Source organism: Dama dama, chromosome 5, assembly GCF_033118175.1.
Source record: "Dama dama isolate Ldn47 chromosome 5, ASM3311817v1, whole genome shotgun sequence".
In the NCBI taxonomy this organism is placed as follows: Eukaryota; Metazoa; Chordata; class Mammalia; order Artiodactyla; family Cervidae; genus Dama; species Dama dama.
In genome coordinates, this window is record NC_083685.1 from 101,052,086 (window position 1) to 101,070,568 (window position 18,483).

The following is an 18,483-nucleotide window of genomic DNA, read 5'->3' on the forward strand; positions in this document are numbered from 1 at the left end:
GTTCTTTATCTAGAATATATGGGGTAGGATACTCTTCAAACGCTGCTATTTATGGCATAGACATAAACATTCCAAAGCCCATAATCTTCAAACTCAAAACCCCCCCTTTTTTAAAAAAAAAAAAAAAGAACCTCTATTCTCTCACATGTGTTTCTGAAGTCTGCTTTGAGAGATGAAAAGATTTGACACTCCTTTCTCTTTTTTTGGCACTGTCATCCCCTCCCTGGGGTAGGAAGCAGAAAAAGCCCTGGCTGCTTCTTGAATGGAGGAAAACCTCATAGGAGAACAGAAACTTGTGAAGAAACCATCAGTTAATAACATATTATTAGACCACAGTCTAGCAGGGTAGGCTGTCTTTTGAGGCGAAGCAGGACAGAACTGAAATATCTCAGCATTGAAGGCAGAGGCTGACATGATATTGGAGCTGTCTACCAGAGTTCTGGAGGACACGTGCTGTCCACTAGACCTTTCTGAGATGATAGGAATCTTCTAATTCTGTGCTGTTCAACGCAGCAACCCCGTAGTCACGTGGGGCTATGAAGCCCTTAAAATGTGGCTAGGGTGATGGAGGAACTAAACTTTATTGCTTTTAACTTTTCAAATTTTTAATTGGAGGATAGTATTTTTATTTTTTTAAAAAAAGATTTATTTATTTTTGGCTGTTTTGGGTCGTTGATGCTGCACGGTCTTTTCTCTATTGCTGGGAAGCGGGTACTCCCCTCTGTTGCGCTGTGCGTGGTGCAGACTTCTCATTGCGGAGGTGCAGCTCGAGCTCTCCGGGCCTCAGGTTTCAGTAGCTGTGACACATGGGCTCAGCAGTTGCAGCTCCCGGGCTCCGGAGCACAGGCTCAATAACTGTGGCAAGAGGGCTTAACTGTTCTGCAGTATCAGGGATCTTCCCAGATCAGGGATCAAACCTGTGACTCCTGCATTGGTGGGCAGATTCTTTACCACAGAGCCACCAGGGAAGCCCCAATGTTTTTAAATTATTTTTTTAATTTTTAGGCTGCACCAGGTGGCTTGCAGGGATCTTAGTTCCCTCACCAGGTAGCGAACTCATGCCTCCCACAGTGGAAGCACAGATTCTTAACCACGGGACCGCCAGGGAAGTCCTGAGGAATTAAATTTAAAATTTTAATTTCAATGGCCATGTGCTGCTGATGACTACTATACTGGACCCTCTAGACATTATGGGAGACAGTGCTACTATTAATAAAAGTCACCCAGTGTCCTCACTGCCTCACTATTATTTATACATATAAAAACATGCTGTGACTTGGTTTTCTAAAAAAATTCTCAAAATGGAAATAACTTTAGTTTGTAGAAAAATTATATTGACATTATAGGCATAACTCAGTTGGTTAAAAGCAAATAATGCCTTAACTTATTAATTGGCTAGAGCTGCTGACCTAATAAGCTGAGGCTAAATTCACAATTTAATTAAAGATTTCATGTTCATTCAGCCAAGACATGCCTCAAACCATCTTTTGTTCAGCTGGTCAGCAAGATACTTACAGCCATATGTAGTACATCTTGCGACTATAATCAACCTATGCAAAATATCCCATTGCAAAAAAAAGTTCTTTCATTTGTCAGACTAGTAATTCTGCTGTAGGAATAGCATTTTTCTCTATTGCACTCATGCTAATCTTATTTGTAGTAAATGAAGAGGACATAATGTACTATATAGAAATTTAGATGTTACTTGATTGTTGATAATTTCGCAAATAGATCTCTAAGTTTGCTATCTCTCAAGCGGTTTTATTTCTTTATTGGAGATGAGAAAACTGACTTAGAGAGGGTATGTACTTTCTCCCTAAGGATATATAACTGGTATTTGGAGTTCTAATAGATACTCATATCTCTTTGATCCAAAGACCCTCCCACCCAACACACTGCCTTCCTTGGTAATTGATGATAAAACCTAACTGAAGTCACCATTGTTTTCCAAAGGATAAAGGCTGCAGAAAGTCATGACCCCTTTTCAAAAGCCAACTGATGCTAATGCGCCGCCACCCTGTAGGATGCTGCTGGCCAGCTACAGCTGATGGCTCTTGGTCTTCAGCGCTAGAAGGGACATGAGGCTGGAGTCTAAGCCACACGAGAAAGTGATCCTGGTCAAACTGGAACCTGTGATCATGATGCCACTATCATTTTATTGGCTTCTGGTTACCTACTAGGTTTGTTGAAAAGCAAGCATCACATTCCTGGGATGTATGCTACACCTGGTGCAAAATCTGCCCGACACTCTCGCCCCAAGCTTAACCCTGGCCCTCAATGTTAATCGGCAGCTTTATGAGCCATCTTCTTGCAGGCATGTCTTCCTCCTGGGAATTCAGCAGCAATGCCTCACATTCTCTTAAAATACAAACAGGTGGTTGCCAGAAAGGAGGAGGGTGGGAGGCAGAGGGCAAAAGAGGTGAAGGGGATTAAGAGGCACAAATCTCCAGTTATATGTCAGTTGTTCAGTTGCTCAGTCCTGTTGCACTCTTTGCAACATAAGGGATATGGTCAGTAACATTGTAATAGCTTTGTGTGGGGACAGCTGGTTACTAGATTTATGGTGGTGATCTTTTCATAATGCATGCAAATGTCAAATCATCATGTAAAACACCTGAAGTATTAGTCCCTCAGTCCTGTCCGACTCCTTGCGGCCCTGTAGACTGCAGCCCGCCAGGCACCTCTGTCCATGGAATTCTCCAGGCAAGAATACTGGAGTGGGTAGCCATTCCCTTCTCCAAGGAATCTTCCCAACCCAGGGACTGAACCCAGGTCTCGTGCATTGCAGGCAGATTCTTTACCCTCTGAGCCACCAGGGAAGTCCAGTACACCTGAAACCGACATGATATTGTACATGCCCTGTATTTCATTAAAAAGAAAAAAAAAAAAGGCAACGGATGCTCCTTATTTGCTGTTCTATTCTCGGTTCCACTTTGCTATTTCTAAAGCAGGAAAACCTTTCCCTTCCTAGAACGCTGAAGTGCAGAGCCGCTGGCCCCACGTGGACACCCGGGACCGTGGCGAGGTGGGCGCCGGGCGCGGAACTACAGGCCCCAGAATGCACGGCGCCCTCCGCACAGGCGCAGCGGGGACACCCCCCCCCCCCCCCCGCACACCCCCACCTCCCCGGGCCAGCCGGTCAGCGGCCAGCCTGCGGAGACCCGGGTCCCGCGCCGTAGCGGGGCTGGGGGCAGCGGCCGGGGCGGACCCGGCGGCGGCGCCCAGGGCGGCCCGGGCGTGGCCATGAGGGCTCCGCGGCTGCACGAGGAGTAGGCGGTGGAGCCCCCGGGAGGGAGCCGCGCGCGGGCCAGACGGCTCGGGAGGCTCCGCAGTGCCGCCGCCCGGGAGGCTCGGCGCGGGAGCCATGTAACCCTGCGGCGGGCTCCGGGCTGCTCCATCCTCCCCAGCTCCGGGCTAGCGCGCCAGCGGGGCCACGATGAAGAAGCAGTTCAACCGCATGCGCCAGCTGGCCAACCAGACGGTGGGCAGGTAGGTCACCCGCGGGCCGGGCGCGCGGCGGGGCTGTATCCCCCCGCGCGCGCGCAGGTAGGTGATGGAGCGGGCGCGCCGGCCCCCGCGGGTCCTCTCCCCTAGCTCTGGGCGCCGCTCGCGGGCGCGACCCCCCTCCCCGAACTTCTCTCGGACCCCGGAGCCATTCTGGAGCTCTGCCCGCCGCTCCGGGGCTCCAGTTGCCAAGCGCGAAGAATGACGCATCCTTTACCTGCGTCCCCAGCTGCCCCTTCACCTCGTCCTCCCTGTACGCCCCCCACCCCCACTCCGGAACTCCCTTCTCCCTCTGGCACCAGAGCGTCCTGGAAACAGGTGTTCGCTCTGATCGTGCTGGAGGCCGCCGACCCGCGGTCGCTCTTCGAAGATGCATGCCCCTCCTGCTCCGAGTTCGGGGCTCCTCGGGGGGTCCGGGGGCGCGCGGGGGGTGGGGGTGGGGGTGGTGGTGCGTGTTGGGCCTGGTGGGTCGGCTTGACAGAGCTGAGCCTGCCCCTCCGGTGGCTCTGGCTGGGCGAGATGCTGGATCTCTTTTCCCGGCCGGGTTTGTCGAGGTGTTAGGTGGCGGGGAGAGATCGGTAGGGGTGGGGGCCGCTGCAGGGAAGGTGCTGGTGGAATGGCGCGGCAGTCGCTCGGTCCTGAGACTGATTTCAGTGGCGGGGCGGGGGGGCGGGCTGGCGGTGAAGGCTGCAGAGGAGGAGGCCCAACTCCTCTGGAAGATGAAATAAGCAGAAAGATCACAGCCAGGTAGGGGAGGCGGGGGAGTGGACCCCGGCCCCAGTGTTGGAAAGAACCGGATCCTAGCGCAAGACCCCGCCGCCGGCTGTCATCACCAAAATGGGCTACATCTGGGCTAGTGTCTCCTGGGGCCGCTGTGTGGGGTGCCGGCGTCTATTCCTGTTACATAAGGGTTCCGGTGGGTCTCTTCCCAAGCTCTGCACACAGACTGGTTAGGTAGAGAGGGATTTTCGTGAAACTTCTGTCCCTGGAGAGAGATTTCCGTTGCTTCTGTGGCCAAGGAATTTGGGTGTGCTGTCTTAACGCCGGCGGAAAGCGGAGAACCCAGTCTTGGGTGCCGTTCAAGTAGGAGCTCAATACCTCGAGGGCCCTCCACTAGGTTTACCAAGAAACCGAATACCTTTCTTGGGTGGGAAATGGAGCCCCAACTGGCATCTGGCCAGTCGGGAGTGGGGACCTTCCTGGGGGACACTGAACACCCTTGTAAGCACACTGCCCTAATTACGGTGGGCATTTGAGGGCAGGGGGGTGCGGGCGGCTTGTTAGGCTTCCAGATGGCTCCCAAGCAACCATGTCTAAAATGGACTTGGATGCATTTTCCTTTTTCCCAAACACATGTGCTTTCACAGGGGGGAGAATTTATGAATAGCAGAGTCAGATTAGCCCAGATTTCTGGCATGGTATTGCCACAGATAGAGCCTCACGTGGGCTGCCTTTCGGTATGTTGGATGCGGAAACCGTGTTTTCCTGTCTGGGACATTTAGCAGATGACGGTCCAGTTGACCTGTCTTTAGTGATTGACTTCTGCATCACCCCAGGGGTTGGCATGGGTCTTCAGGTCTTCATGCCAGACCAACCACGTGACCGGGGACCCATAACCTTAGACCTGGGTCTCCCTTCTCACTTGGTCTTGAGGTTTCACTTCGGTCATTGAAGCAAAATGTTAGCCAGGTGTTCATGCTTTCTCCCCGGTACCCCTAAAACCCAGCTGTATCTTTTCAGGACTTGTTTCAAAGTAGGAAGATTTACTACAAACCTTGGGCATAAAAGCTGGTTTCCAGCCTCATCCATGGATGGAATGACCAAGGGAGAATGGAGGTTGGGTTTCAGAATAGGTACCAGGTGTTCTTACTAATTTGAAAACATATTCTTGGAGCTCCAAGCAGCTGGTCACTAAGAGGTACTTTCCACTTGTTTATGGAGACGCTGCTGGTTGCTGGCGTGTGGATGAATTCTGACTCTCTATCAGGTAGTGTGGGGACTAGCCCCCTATTGTGTTAATCACTAGTCTCTATCTGTTTTGATGACATTCTGAGTTGAGTGAACCTTTTAGGGCAAAAACTAGTTTGTATTATTTTGCTGCTAGAAAGCCTCCAGTGGCCTTTCATTGCACTGAGCGCCCCACATCTTTCCAGGGGCCTACAAGACCCAGCCAGACTTGACTCCCTCCTGGTCTTTTCATTCTCATTCTGTTCTGCCCACCCCTCCTCCTCTGTGCTCCATCGACAACGGCCTTCCTTGCCCCAAATGCACCAAGCTCATTTCTATCTGGGGATCTTGTTCCAGGTGTTTCCCACTTCCCCTGCTTGCCTGAGGGTCTGCTCTTCCTGCATGCCTCTTCCTCTTCATCCAGGTCTTTGCTCAGAGACCTTTGAGAGGCCCTACTCCCCCCATCATCTTGTTCATTTTTGTCACAGCACTCATTACTCTTTGAAATGCTCTTCTTTTTCATTTTTTTGACTTCTTACAAGCACAAAACCGTAGAATGTACGGACTGCCATTGTATGCTCAGTCTGTATAGTGCAATGCCTTCTAGGCAGTTGGTGCTCAGTTCATGGTTGATTAATCCAGTTGACCGTGGGGTCCATGCAGATAAGTAAAAGGGGGCAGCCTTCACTTTCTCTTACGGAGAATGTACCAAGGCATGATCCTAACACTGCTTCTTGATTTCTCGACTTGGTAAAGGCAGTGGGATTGGATGCTTGGAATTTAGGTGTGGCCTTGATGGACCACCAAGTGATGCTTTAACAAGCCACTGGATGCTTTCCCTGTGTCTTTGAAAGGATGACATTTTTGTCTTTGAGGGAGGGCTAAGAGATGGGCTAGAGGGTGGTTCTACCTCTTGGCATCTCACCCGGCTTGCCTTCTGTAAGTTGTAGGTTCTGGATGTCTTCTGGATATAAAACTGCCAGGGATCAGATCCAGTCTCTTTAACAACGAGGAAATGCTGTACTTACACATACCTTATGGAGTTAGCAGTATTTTCTCTTGAAGTCAGTACTTCTCCATAGAGAGGGTGCCAGCAACTGGGAAAAGTTTCAAGCCCACTGCAGTTAACTAGGAAAAGTGTCCTTTCCTCCTTGGTTTGCTTCTCCCATCTGTGCACACATTCCTTCTCCTCTCTGTTCACTTCAGCCCATCTTTTGGGAAGCATCTCTTGACTTTCCAGACTGTACCACCAAGTGCCTGGTGGTTCCGGGTAGCACTGGCCTTGGAGTGGGATGGATCTGGCTGGTTGGTTACTGACTACAGGATCTTGAGCTGGGCTCTGCTCCTTAGTTTCCTCATCTGCAAAATGGGCATAATAAGTGTTGTGCTGAGGTCATGTAATAAGGAAGGACCTTTTGTATTCTATGACAAGTTCATCACAAAAGGGACATTGCCTATAAGCATAAATTACACATAATGGCCCATCTCTGGGAGTCCTGCCCCCCAGGTCATGAACATAAAGCCAAAATACCTTTGTTTAGCTTCCAGGAAACTTCCTGATCAGGCCCACCTGTGAATGACTGCAGGGAGGAAGAAATTAACACATCCCCTCTGGAGGCTAACCCAAACCAAGAAATGTTTGACTTTACTGTCCCTTTTCTTCTTCTTTTTAGTATTAATGTAAAAGAAGCCTGAATTCTAACTTAGGCGAGATGGTTCTTTGGGACACGAGTCTACCATCTTCTTGGTTTGCTGGCTTTCTGAATAAAGTCACTGTTCCTTGCTCCAACAGCTCATCTCTCGATTTATTGGCCTCCTCTGTGGCGAGCAGTACAAGCTTGGACTGAGTACCAGTGATGTGGTGATTGTGGCAATGAGGTCATGGGATTACCCCTAGAAAGCACCCAAAACCATGCTCAGCCAGTGCATGCTTCGTGAATAGTAGCCACAAGTACCTTTGGGCAGATGCTGTTCCTGGCTTGTATGCTCATTCTTTCATTCATCCAGTAAATGCTTATTGGATGCCTGCTCTGCCCTGGTTCATGAAGTGTTGCCATGCAGAGTAAACAAAACCCGTTTCTTTTGTGTACTGTAACTTTTATCTTGTCTTGTTTACCTTTCCCAGTAGACTTTAAGCTCCTTGCAAGCAGGGACAGCTGTCCTGATGCCTGGCATATAGTTGGTTCTCTGAAATTCTTTGGCAACTGAATACATAGATGAATGAGAGATCCCGGTGTCATAGACGAGGATGCAAGAGGCTCCGGAAACAGCCCCTCTCTCCTTTTGGGATGGTGATGGGGTACCGGTGCGTGAGCACAGCTGCACGCCTGGGCTTTGGAAGGATGGAGCAGGAGTTAAGGGAGGAATCAGTTCATGCTGACTTAGGATACCAGGTTTTTTACCTTCCGGAGAGTCTATCGGTTGCTGGGGTGAGAGGCACTCTGAAAGACATGGAGTATTTTTTTCTGCAAATGGAATGTGGTTTGTGTTGGGTGGAAATAGAAGCCTGAACTAAGATTTAGAGACCTGCTAGGTGACCCAGAAAATAGAAGTAAAACTAGCCTTCCTGGTGGCTCAGACGGAAGAAGCTGCCTGCAATGCAGGAAACCTGGGTTTGATCCCTGGGTCAGGAAGATCCCCATGGAGAAGAGAATGGCTACCCACTCCAGTATTCTTGCCTGGAGAATTCCATGAACAGAGGATCCTGGCAGGCTACAGTCCATGGGGTCACAGAAGTGTCGGACACAACTGAGCGACTAACACACTAAGTGACTGAGAAAATGGAGGTAAAACTGGCACCTTGACTTGGTGAGGAGGAGGTTTCTTCAGTCTCCAGTGAGGGGTGGTGGATATCATAGCAGCCCCTGCCTTAGATGTCTATTAAGAGTTAACGGGAGCCTGGCTTATATCGAGGACCCAGGAAATGGTTGGTGAGGCTCCTTGTGCCCATTCAGTCCTCTGAAAACACTGGCTTCCCAGTGTAAAGGGCTTCTCAGACGCCCACAGCCACTGGCCAGTGGTGGCTGTCAATGGGCTCCGTGCTAAGTCACATCAGTCGTGTCCAATTCTTTGTGACCCCATGAACCATAGCCCACCAGGCTCCTTTGTCCATGGGATTCTCCAGGCAAGAATACTGGAGTGGGTTGCCATTTCTTTCTCTAGGGGATCTTCCTGACCCAGGAATTGAACCCCTGTCTCTTATGTCTTCTGCATTGGCAGGTGCCACTTGGGAAGCCCTCAGTGCTCGTGTGCAAAACAGGGTGATGTTCAAGGAACTCAAGAGTAGACAAGGAGCTCTGGAAGTGTGGGAGGGAGCAAGTCCAGTTGGGTTGGATTCTTTGGTTCTTGAAGCTCTGAGTTGGGGGAGTGGAAGGTCAAGTTTGGTCTGCACAGCCCCGTCTTCCACTCCTAGACTGCTCAGCCTGCCACCTTGAGCAGGCTTGGTTTCTGGGGCAGAGGCGGGCGGGCTGAGCATCACCGCCTCTGTGCAGTGCTCAGGATGCCACTGCCGCCACCAGGGGTACCCAGATGGATGCCAAGGATGCAGCCGCCACCTGGGGTACCCAGAGAGATGCCGAGGATGCAGCCGCCTCCGGGAGCACTGGTGCTGCGGACATCTTGGCTCGAGCCAAAGCAGCCAAGACCAACGAGGATCTTTTCCTTGAAGGTGTCTCTGAGACTCTACTTTGCCCATCAGCAGGCCTCCTAAGAGCCATGGCCCAGTTGATAGGGCATCACGGAAAAGTCAGAACCAACTCCAGATTAGTCATCGGACTCTTTAGCTCCTGCCTATATTTCCCTGTGTCTTTCTTTTATGCAACAGGGCTGGGCAGACCCAAACCTGTCTCCCAAGGAGCACTGTGCACATTTGTAAGGTCTCAGAGTGAAGTTGTTCATTAGTTTTATGGAAGCCTGTGTCAGGCCACCTGCTGCGGTATGTGTATGACAGAGAAACAGAATGTACTCACCGACGGATGAACAGGCTAGCAGATCTGGAACGTATTCTCTGCTTTAGTCTTCCAGGCTCCTCACTATGCAAAGCTGCCAGCTTGCAGCCTCGGGCTGGGCTGCTCCCGGTTGTGAGGACTTCCTGCAGGACTGTTCTCCCAGACCTGCAAGTCACTGCCAGGGAGCCATTCTTCTCAGCAGCAGATAATGACTCCCCTTCCCATTGTCCATCCATCGAAGAAATGTATCATGATGGGTGATAAGGACTGTTTCCCCTCTAGACAAAGTGAATCAGTAGCTGAGCAAAACAGTCATTCAGTTGAAGGTTGTTTCTTTTAGAGGGGATTAGTAAGGATCTCTTGATCTCTTTTAATAATAATCAAGAAATTCAAATGCTATATTGATAACAACATGTGTTTCAAATGCTATATTGACGACCATGGGAAATAATACAGGTAAGCTTCAACTCTGCACGGAGTTAGTGGTAGTTTGGAGAGAAGTGTGGGGAGACCAGTAGTGGGGGGAGTCAGGGCTCTCCCGTTGGGTGCAGAGAGTCCCAACAAGCTGGCACCTGACACATCGCTGCCTTTGGGAAGTGTGTGGCTGTCTAACAATTTTAAACTCTCCTTTCTGTCCAGGAAGCAGATGTTTTTGCTTTCATTTTCCAACTTCAGAGTTTATTTTTAGGATAAATGTTTATTTTCCCACAGAATTCAATTTACTTTTTTTAAAGCTTTCTTTTTGGTTATGTAGATGATACTTGTTTATTGTAGAAAAGTTATAAACTTGTGGGTGGGCAAAAAGCCAAAAAAAAAAAAAAAAAAATCATCAATCTCACTACCTGGAGTGACTTCACAGGAGGTCCAGTGGTTAAGACTCCCCACTTCCACTTTAGGGGGCTCGGGTTCAATCCCTCATTGGGAGCTTAGATTCTGCCTGCCACATGGTGTGGCCAGAAAACAAAACAGAAAGCCCCCAAACCAGTAATCTGACTACCTGGAGACCACAGTAATATTTTGGATGTAGTCTTCCAAGTTTTTAATAGGTATATTTCTATTTTTAAAGAAATAGAGACCGTTGGCTATGTGCTTTTTGCAACCTGTCTTTTCCCCCTTTGTGTTATATTTTGAATATCATGCCATGTCAATAGCTGTGTTTACAGCATGATTTTTCAAAGCTATATAATATTACATTAGAGTCCACTGAGGTCCTTTGGTAATCAGGTAGCAAGTATTTCCTATGGGTTTACTTTCCTAGATGAAGTCTTAGAAATGGAATTTCTCGACCAAAGAATAAGTGAGTTTTTAAGACTGTGTGAGTATATATTTCATATATATGAATTGCACTCACATTTTCTGTTTTCATCCTCAGAAGAATTGTTAATTTCTTCTCCCCAACTACATCAGTAGCTAATTTTATGACTTCGTTAATTACCTGAATAAAACCAAAACCTTTTTCCTCTCAAATTTCTATAGTGAGGTTGAGCATTTTTTATGTCTGTTGGATGTTTGTGGCCTTTTCTGAGTTGCCTGCATAGGTCTTTGTCCCATTTCTTTACAGTCATGTTCATGACTATTTCTTATTGACTTTAAGGTCGTTGCTAATATTATTAAGCATGTACACTTTGTCTTATTCCATGCACTCTCGCTATAGTTTTCTCTGCCTTTGATATTTTGTTTTATGTCATTTTTAATATTTCATGACCTCAAGTCTGTCAATTTATGGTTTGTGCTTTAAATGTTATGCTTTGGAACACTTTTCCCAGCCTAAGATTACATAAATATTGACACATTTTCATTACCATTTATATAATTTTATTTGGCCACCAGATCTTTTATTTGTCAAATTCTGTGATTTTGGTGTGTGATGTCACATAGGTGTCATGTTTAGTTTTTCTTTCTAAAGAGCAGTTGTTGTTCAGTTGCTAAGCTGTTTCTGACTCTTGGCGACGCCGTGGACTGCAGTACGCCAGGCTCCTCTGTCCTTCACTCTCTCTCAGAGCTCATGTCCATTGAATCGGTGGTGCTGTCTAACCTCTCATCCTCTCTTGTCCCCTTCTCCTCCTGCCCTCAATGTTTCCCAGCATCAGGGTCTTTTCTAGTGAGTCAGCTCTTCGCGTCAGGGGGCCATAGTACTGGAGCTTTGGCAGCAGTCCTTCAATGAGTATTCAGGGTGGATTTCCTTTAGGATGGACTGGTTTGATCTCCTTGCAGTCCACGGAACTCTCAAGAGTCTTCTACAGCACCACAATTCAAAAGCATCAATTCTTTGGCACTGAGCAGGGTTTTGAGGTGGGCTCTGTTGCCCAGGTGAGCAGGAGTGGATCGGTACATCCCATCCTTTGGGCAGGAGTGCAGTGGAGTTGGTCTGGGCCCCTCATCCCAGCTTCATCTGGGGCAACTCCTTGGCTTGACAATGAGGACTCAGCAGCTTTGCCTAAAGATCTTGTGCTTTAATCACAGCTAACTACAAATAGCTTCCTTATTAAAAAAAAATGTTGATTATATTCTTTTGGCTTTGCTCTCTGGTTTATTCTTAGTATGTTTTAAAATGTATGCATTAAGTTGGGGAAAATTGACAATTTTGCAGTTTTTAGTATGATGAGAATTCTTTCTGTCTGGGAATGACATGTTTATTCAAGTTTGTTTATGATCCTATAATCTAGTTTTTATCTACAAAGGTCCTGAATAATCTTGCTTTTATGTTTAGGTAATTTGTTATTGTCATTACTGTAGCCTTAATGGTTGGAGTCTTTTGTTAAGTGATATTTTCTTACTCTTTATTGTTGGAATGTAGGAAAGTTGTTGATTCTTATATAATTATCTTAATCACCTTCATCCAAACTTTCTCATTGCTTATAAGTACTTTAAAAGAAATTGAGTCTATTGAGTTTTCCAAGTAGTAATCATATTTTCTACAAATAGTAATTTTGTTTCTTCCTCTCCAGTATTATACTTACCATATTTTCTTGTCTAATTGCCTTGTCTAGGACTTGTAGAACAGAGTTAAACTACTGATGAATATATGGTGAAATGTGAACTTCCCTGTCTTATTATCTCTGGAAATGCATGATAATTGGTTTGAGAGACTTTGTTTTTAATCATGTTACATGTTGCATAAATTTATTATTTTGAATTTTTCTTTGGCACTGAAGTTAAATTTGACTATATTGTCATGGTCTTTAGAGGTAATCATGTATTTTTCTCCTTTAATTTATTATGATATTCACTCAATAATTTATGCCATAGATATTTATTGAGCACTTACTATGTTCCAGGCATTGTTTTCTGTGCTGGTGATACACCAATGATAGTTCCTCCAGTTCCTACACATGAAGACATTGTGTTTTACGTTCTTGAGCCTCAGTGGATTTTCTAGTATTGAGCTCTCCCTGCCTTCCTGCAGTTGATCTTATTTGACTATGTTGCTAGTTATTTTTATACATTGCTAGATTTAGTTGTTTAGGATTTGGGCATTCAGTATTCCTATGTGTTCTTTTGTTGCTAAGTCTTCTCCGACTCTTTGTGACCCCAGGTACTGCAGGACTCCAGGCTCCTCTGTCTATGGGATTTCCCAGGCAAGAATACTGGAGTGGGTTGCCGTTTCCTCCTCTAGGACATCTTCCCGACCTAGGGATCAAACCCATGTCTCCTGCATTGGCCAGTGGATTCTTTACCACTGAGCCATAACATTGTTAAACAGACTCTTCACTTCTTTTCCTGTGCGATGGTCAGGTTAGGAATTACTTGTTCTTTGAAGGTTCAAAACAACCTTTCCAGGACAGAATTTGGAGGTGGTTCTTTGGCAGCTTTCCCAGTTTCTTCAGCGATCAGTGGGCTATTTATGTTTTCTATCTTTTCCTGAGTCATTTTTAGTAACCTGTGTTACAGAAAAACATTCTTTTTTTTTTTTTAATAATTTTAAAACCCAATAGAATCTATGAGTATATAGTCATACCTCCTTTGTCAGCCAAATTTGAGTTTCCCTCTTTTCACCTGGACTAGCTTTGCCAGAGGTTTTCCTTCTTCCCATGCCCCACATGCACCTCTGTGATGGTGGAGGATGTGATGAATCATATGTTGGTTCTTTATGGAAGTGACACATGTCATTTCTGCTCACATCCAGTGGCTAGAGCAAATCTCCCGCCCCACCCCGACTGGAGCTGGGGCAGGGAAAGGCAGTCCCTCATGGGCCCGGAAAAGGAGAACCGCAAAAGCCACAGCTCTGTCTCTTGTCACTAAGGACTGGGCAGTGTCTTTTATAGGCTTTATTTTTATTGACTCATGGCAGCAATACTTTGGCCATCTGATGTGAAGAGCTGACTCATTGGAAAAGACCCTGGTGCTGGGAAAGATTGAGGGCAGGAGGAGAAGAGGGCAACAGAGGATGAGATGGTTGGATGGCATCACTGACTCAACGGACATGAGTTTGAGCAAACTCCAGGAGATAGTGAAGGACAGGGGGGCCTGGCATGCCACAGTCCATGGAGTCGCAAAGAGTGGGACATGACTTAGCATGGAAGCATGGCTGGAAACTGGGTGCTCTTTGTAGCTCCATTTTTTTTTTTTCCCATTTATTTTTATTAGTTGGAGGCTAATTACTTTACAGTATTGTAGTGGTTTTTGTCATACATTGACATGAATCAGCCATGGATTTACATGTATTCCCCATCCCGATCCCCCCTCCCAGCTCCCTCTCCACCCGATTCCTCTGGGTCTTCCCAGTGCACCAGGCCCATGTAGCTCCATTTTGTGGAAGTAGCAGACTAAGACAGTAGCAGACCACATCAGAGCTATGGCCTAAGTAGGTCAAGTGCAGGCAAATGCTTCCCTCTCATCTGCTCTCTCCTGAAGGTGGATCTCTGTAGCCTCTGGGTCCCTCCTGTTACTTCAGTTTAGGTGGTTCTGGAAATGCTAATGAACTGCTCTTGACATGAATAAAAATAACACTGTCACATTCATTCAAGGTAATAGAGTGTCTTGTTGGTAGCCATCCACAAAGAGCATACTATGAACATCTGCCGATAGAGAATTCTTCATTTTGTTTTCTGATTGCAGTTTCATCAGAAAGGATAAGGAGTGAGTGCCCTTTGAAAGTACTTTTTTTTTTTTTTTAAAGCTTTGTATTGGAAGAAAAGCAGTTTCTGTATCTGCAAAAGCCTCTACCAACTTCTACATGACAAATAAACTGAGCAGGGACCTTTACAAAACAAATGCTGTAGAAAAGCATTCATTTTTTTTATGATTTTAAAACTTAGGAGAAACTTTGAGTATATAGTCATAGCTCATTTGTCATATCAGGGAAATGAAAAGCGGACCGAACTTTTATTATTTTGTCATTTGCTTATGGATACTGGTATGGAGCTTCCCTGGTGGCTCAATGGTAAAGAATCTGCCTGCAATGCAGGAGACAAGGGTTCGATCCCTGGGACGGGAAGAACCCCTGCAGGAGGAAATGGCAACCCACTCCAGTATTCTTGCCTGGAGAATCCCACAGACAGAGGAGCCTGGTGAGCTGCAAAGAGTTGGACATGACTGAAGTGACTTGGCATGGCATGGATACTGCTGGGATTGCGGGCACAAGCTTTGTGTGCATACCTGCTCTTGGTGGTGTGTGTCCTATGTCTTGCGGCAGACACTTGAATGCACTTTACAGATGTTCCTGTTTCATCTTCATGACTCTTCAGCATAGTTACTGAAGCAGCAGGAGGGGCCCTGAGACTGCAGAGATCCACCCTCAGGAGACACCCCCAGTGTTTGCACAAGTCTCCAAGCAGGTGAGCGTGTGATGCTTCTGGATGCAGAGTTGGTAAGGAAAGGACGGCAGCTGAGATTTGCTCCCGGATTTGCTGGTTCTGACACTGATGTTCTTTATTGCTGTACTTTGAGTCTGGGCTTCCCTGGTGGCTCAGACGATAAAGAATCTGCCTGCAATGCAGGAGACCTGGGTTCAATCCCTGCATCGGGAAGATCCCCTGGAGAAGGAGTGGCTACCCACTCCAGTATTCTTGCTTGGAGAATTCCATGGACAGAGGGGCCTGGTTGGCTACAGTCCATGGGGTCACAAAGATTTGGACACAACTGAGGGACTAACACTTTAACTTTTCACTTTGAGTCTGCAGGAGGGAAAAATTTGGAAAACGTTGAAATGTCTAACGCTAGTGGGATGACTAAATTCTGGCCCATCTATGCAGTTGTAACAATCTTAGCATTCAAAAAAATGTAATGACTTGGGAGAAATGTTTAAGATAAGGAAACAGGATACAGAAGGCATACAGAGTTGAGACTGTACAGTTTTTTTTTTTTTTTGTAAAGAGTACATAGAACAGACTGGAAGGAAATCAGGAAAGCCTGGACAGTTCAGCATGCAGTGTTTTATCTCTGGGTAGGATTAGGAGTGGTTTGGTTTCTTGCTGCTTGCACTTTCTAAAAATTTCCAAATTCTTTAAAAATAAACACACACACAAAAAATCAAACCGTTTCAAAGTGGGCAAATGTAAAATGTAGCTGGAAGTTCTCATGTGATACTGTTAAGTTTGGGGCCCTGGAAGGTCTAAATGGAAATGTTTGAAGTTCTTCTCAGCCTTGATTTTCAAACATGGGAAACGTCTTATCTTCATGCTCTGGAAGGGACCTCATGTTAGATCTCATTTCACAGAACAGAATAGTCATCTCCTAGGAAGTGATCCGGAGAAGGAAATGGCAACCCACTCCAGTGTTCTTGCCTGGAGAATCCCAGGGACAGAGGAGCCTGGTGGGCTGCCGTCTATGGGGTCGCACAGAGTTGGACACAACTGAAGCGACTTAGCAGCAGCAGCGACAGGAAGTGATCAGCTAATAGCCTTTGTGCATGGCTACTTTTGAAAGACACATCACATTTTGAAACTTGGTCTGCATGACCTGGAGCTGAGGTCTAGTGGATCCCTGTGACTAGTTGGGGTTCTCTGGTTGCGGCCGTAGGAAGAGCTAATTTAAGTCAAAATGAAGCTTTGGAAAGGAGGACGGCAGCTCAGAAAAATCAATGGAGTGACCAGGTGCAGGCGCCACAGGACAGCCCTGCAGAGGCCACCTTCAGAAGGGTTGCTTCCCTGTAAATGGGCTTATTTACAAAACAGGAACAGACCCACAGACTTAGCAAACAAACTTAAGGTTACTGAAAGGGGAAAAGGCGGGGGGTGGATAAATTAGGGATTTGGGAATAACATATACACATTACTATATTTAAAACAGGTAACCAACAAAGATCTACTGTATAGCGCAGAGAACTCTACTCAATATTTTGTAATAACCTATATGGGGAAAGAATCTGGAAAGTATATATATATATACACACACACACACGTATAGGGCTTCCCAGGTGGCCCTAGTGGTAAAGAACTTGCCTGCCAATGCAAGATTGACCCAGGGTTCGATCCCTGGGTTGGGAAGATCCCCGGGAGGAGGGCATGGCAACCCACTCCACTATTCTTGCCCGGAGAATCCTATGGAAAGAGGAGCCTGGAGGGCTACAGACCATGGAGTTCCAAAGAGTTGGACATGACTGAAGCGATTTAGCATGCACACATACTCACACACATGTATATTAAACTATATAAATGTATAACTGAATCACTTTGCTATACGCCTGAAACTAACACAACACTGTAAATCAACTGTACTTCAATTAAAAAAATGTTTTTAAAGGGGGGTTAGCTCCCAGTTGTCTTCTGTCATTGGGCCACTCAGGATTCCACTGCAGGAGAGAGTCTGATTGGCTTGGTGTGGGTCATGTGACCTGGCCAACCCTTTGGGGACCGAGGAAGGGTAAGGAGTTGACTACATCGCATGTCCACACAGACCAAATGGGGAGAAGCAATTCCCAAAAGGAATACGAGAGACTTCTACCCAAAGGATCAAGAAAGGATGGTGGCCATTTAGTCCACTCAGATGGTTGACTAGACTCTAATCAGCGACATCAAAGACTCAACCTCGGTCACTTTGCCAGGGAGCTGTGACCTCAGCAGTGACCTGGAGAGCTTGTTTCCTGGTATTCTGAGGTCATTCCTCACTACTCTATGTCCAGTCAGTTCTTCCAAATTTCTCTGTGAATCATAATTTATATATGTTATTTCATTCCTGTATCTTTTTAAAAAACCTTTTATTTTGTATTGTATTTATTTTGTATTGTATCATATTTGTATTTAATTGTAGCCAATTAACAGTGTTGTGATAGTTTCAGATGGACAGCAAAGGGACTCAGCTGTCTGCATACATGTATCCGTTCTCCCCCCAGACTCCCCTCCCATCCAGGCTGCCATGTAACGTGGAGCAGAATTCCCTGTGCTATACAGTAGGTCCTTGTTGGTCATCCATTTAAATACAGTAGTGTGTACATGTCCATCCCAACATTCCTGGTTCTTCCTTGTCGTCTGTGTCCCTACCGTCGCCTACTGCAGCGTCCTCTTTATGTGTATTCTTGCCTGGGATCTCGCCTCTCTGGCTTCCTGCAACACAGGACAGATGATACTTTTGAATTCATGGACAGAAGAATGCCTTTTTCCTTCTTTATCAAGTTTTGTTCTGTGGGAAAAAAATCCTCGGACTGCAAGGAATGTGGCATACTGTCGATTCTTCTTAGAGACTTACAATCTATATTTCTATTTAAGGTTCTCAAGTTCCGCAGTAAAGAAAACTGGATCACTTGTATCACCTAGAGTGCTTTTCATTACAGTAGCAGATGTCAGTTCAGAGAGACTTTGTAAGGAGACTTTGCTTCACCATTTCACTTTGCTTTGCCTTCACCTGCATTTTGGCTTTTGTTCATGGTCAAAATACAGCTGCTAGCAGCAACTGAGGTAGTTTGTCTTCATGCTCATGAACCCACGAGAGGACATGGAGAGAGATGCTTGGGTCTAAATGTTTGTGTTCCCCCCAAATTCATATTGAAATCCTGACCCTCAAGGTGGTGGTTTGGGAGGTAGGGCCTTTAGGAGTTAATTAGATCATGAAGACAGGGCCGCCATGAATGAGATTAGTGCCCTTATAAGGGCATCCCTGGAGGGTCTTCCCTGATGATCCAGTAGTTAAGACTCTGAGTTTCCAATGC

At 46.4% G+C, this 18,483-nt stretch overlaps 1 protein-coding gene across 2 annotated transcripts in view; it reads left to right on the forward strand.

Annotated features, from left to right (window-relative positions):
- Nucleotides 1-3,297: 3,297 nt before the first annotated feature.
- The window catches only part of ARHGAP44 (Rho GTPase activating protein 44), a 118,294-nt gene continuing 103,108 nt past the window's right edge, over nucleotides 3,298-18,483 (forward strand). For both annotated transcript variants that reach the window (XM_061143514.1, XM_061143515.1), the window contains exon 1: nucleotides 3,298-3,489. In XM_061143514.1, coding sequence (XP_060999497.1) covers nucleotides 3,437-3,489 — 53 coding nt within the window. In that variant the 5' untranslated portion in view covers nucleotides 3,298-3,436. The remainder of the gene's footprint in view (nucleotides 3,490-18,483) is intronic.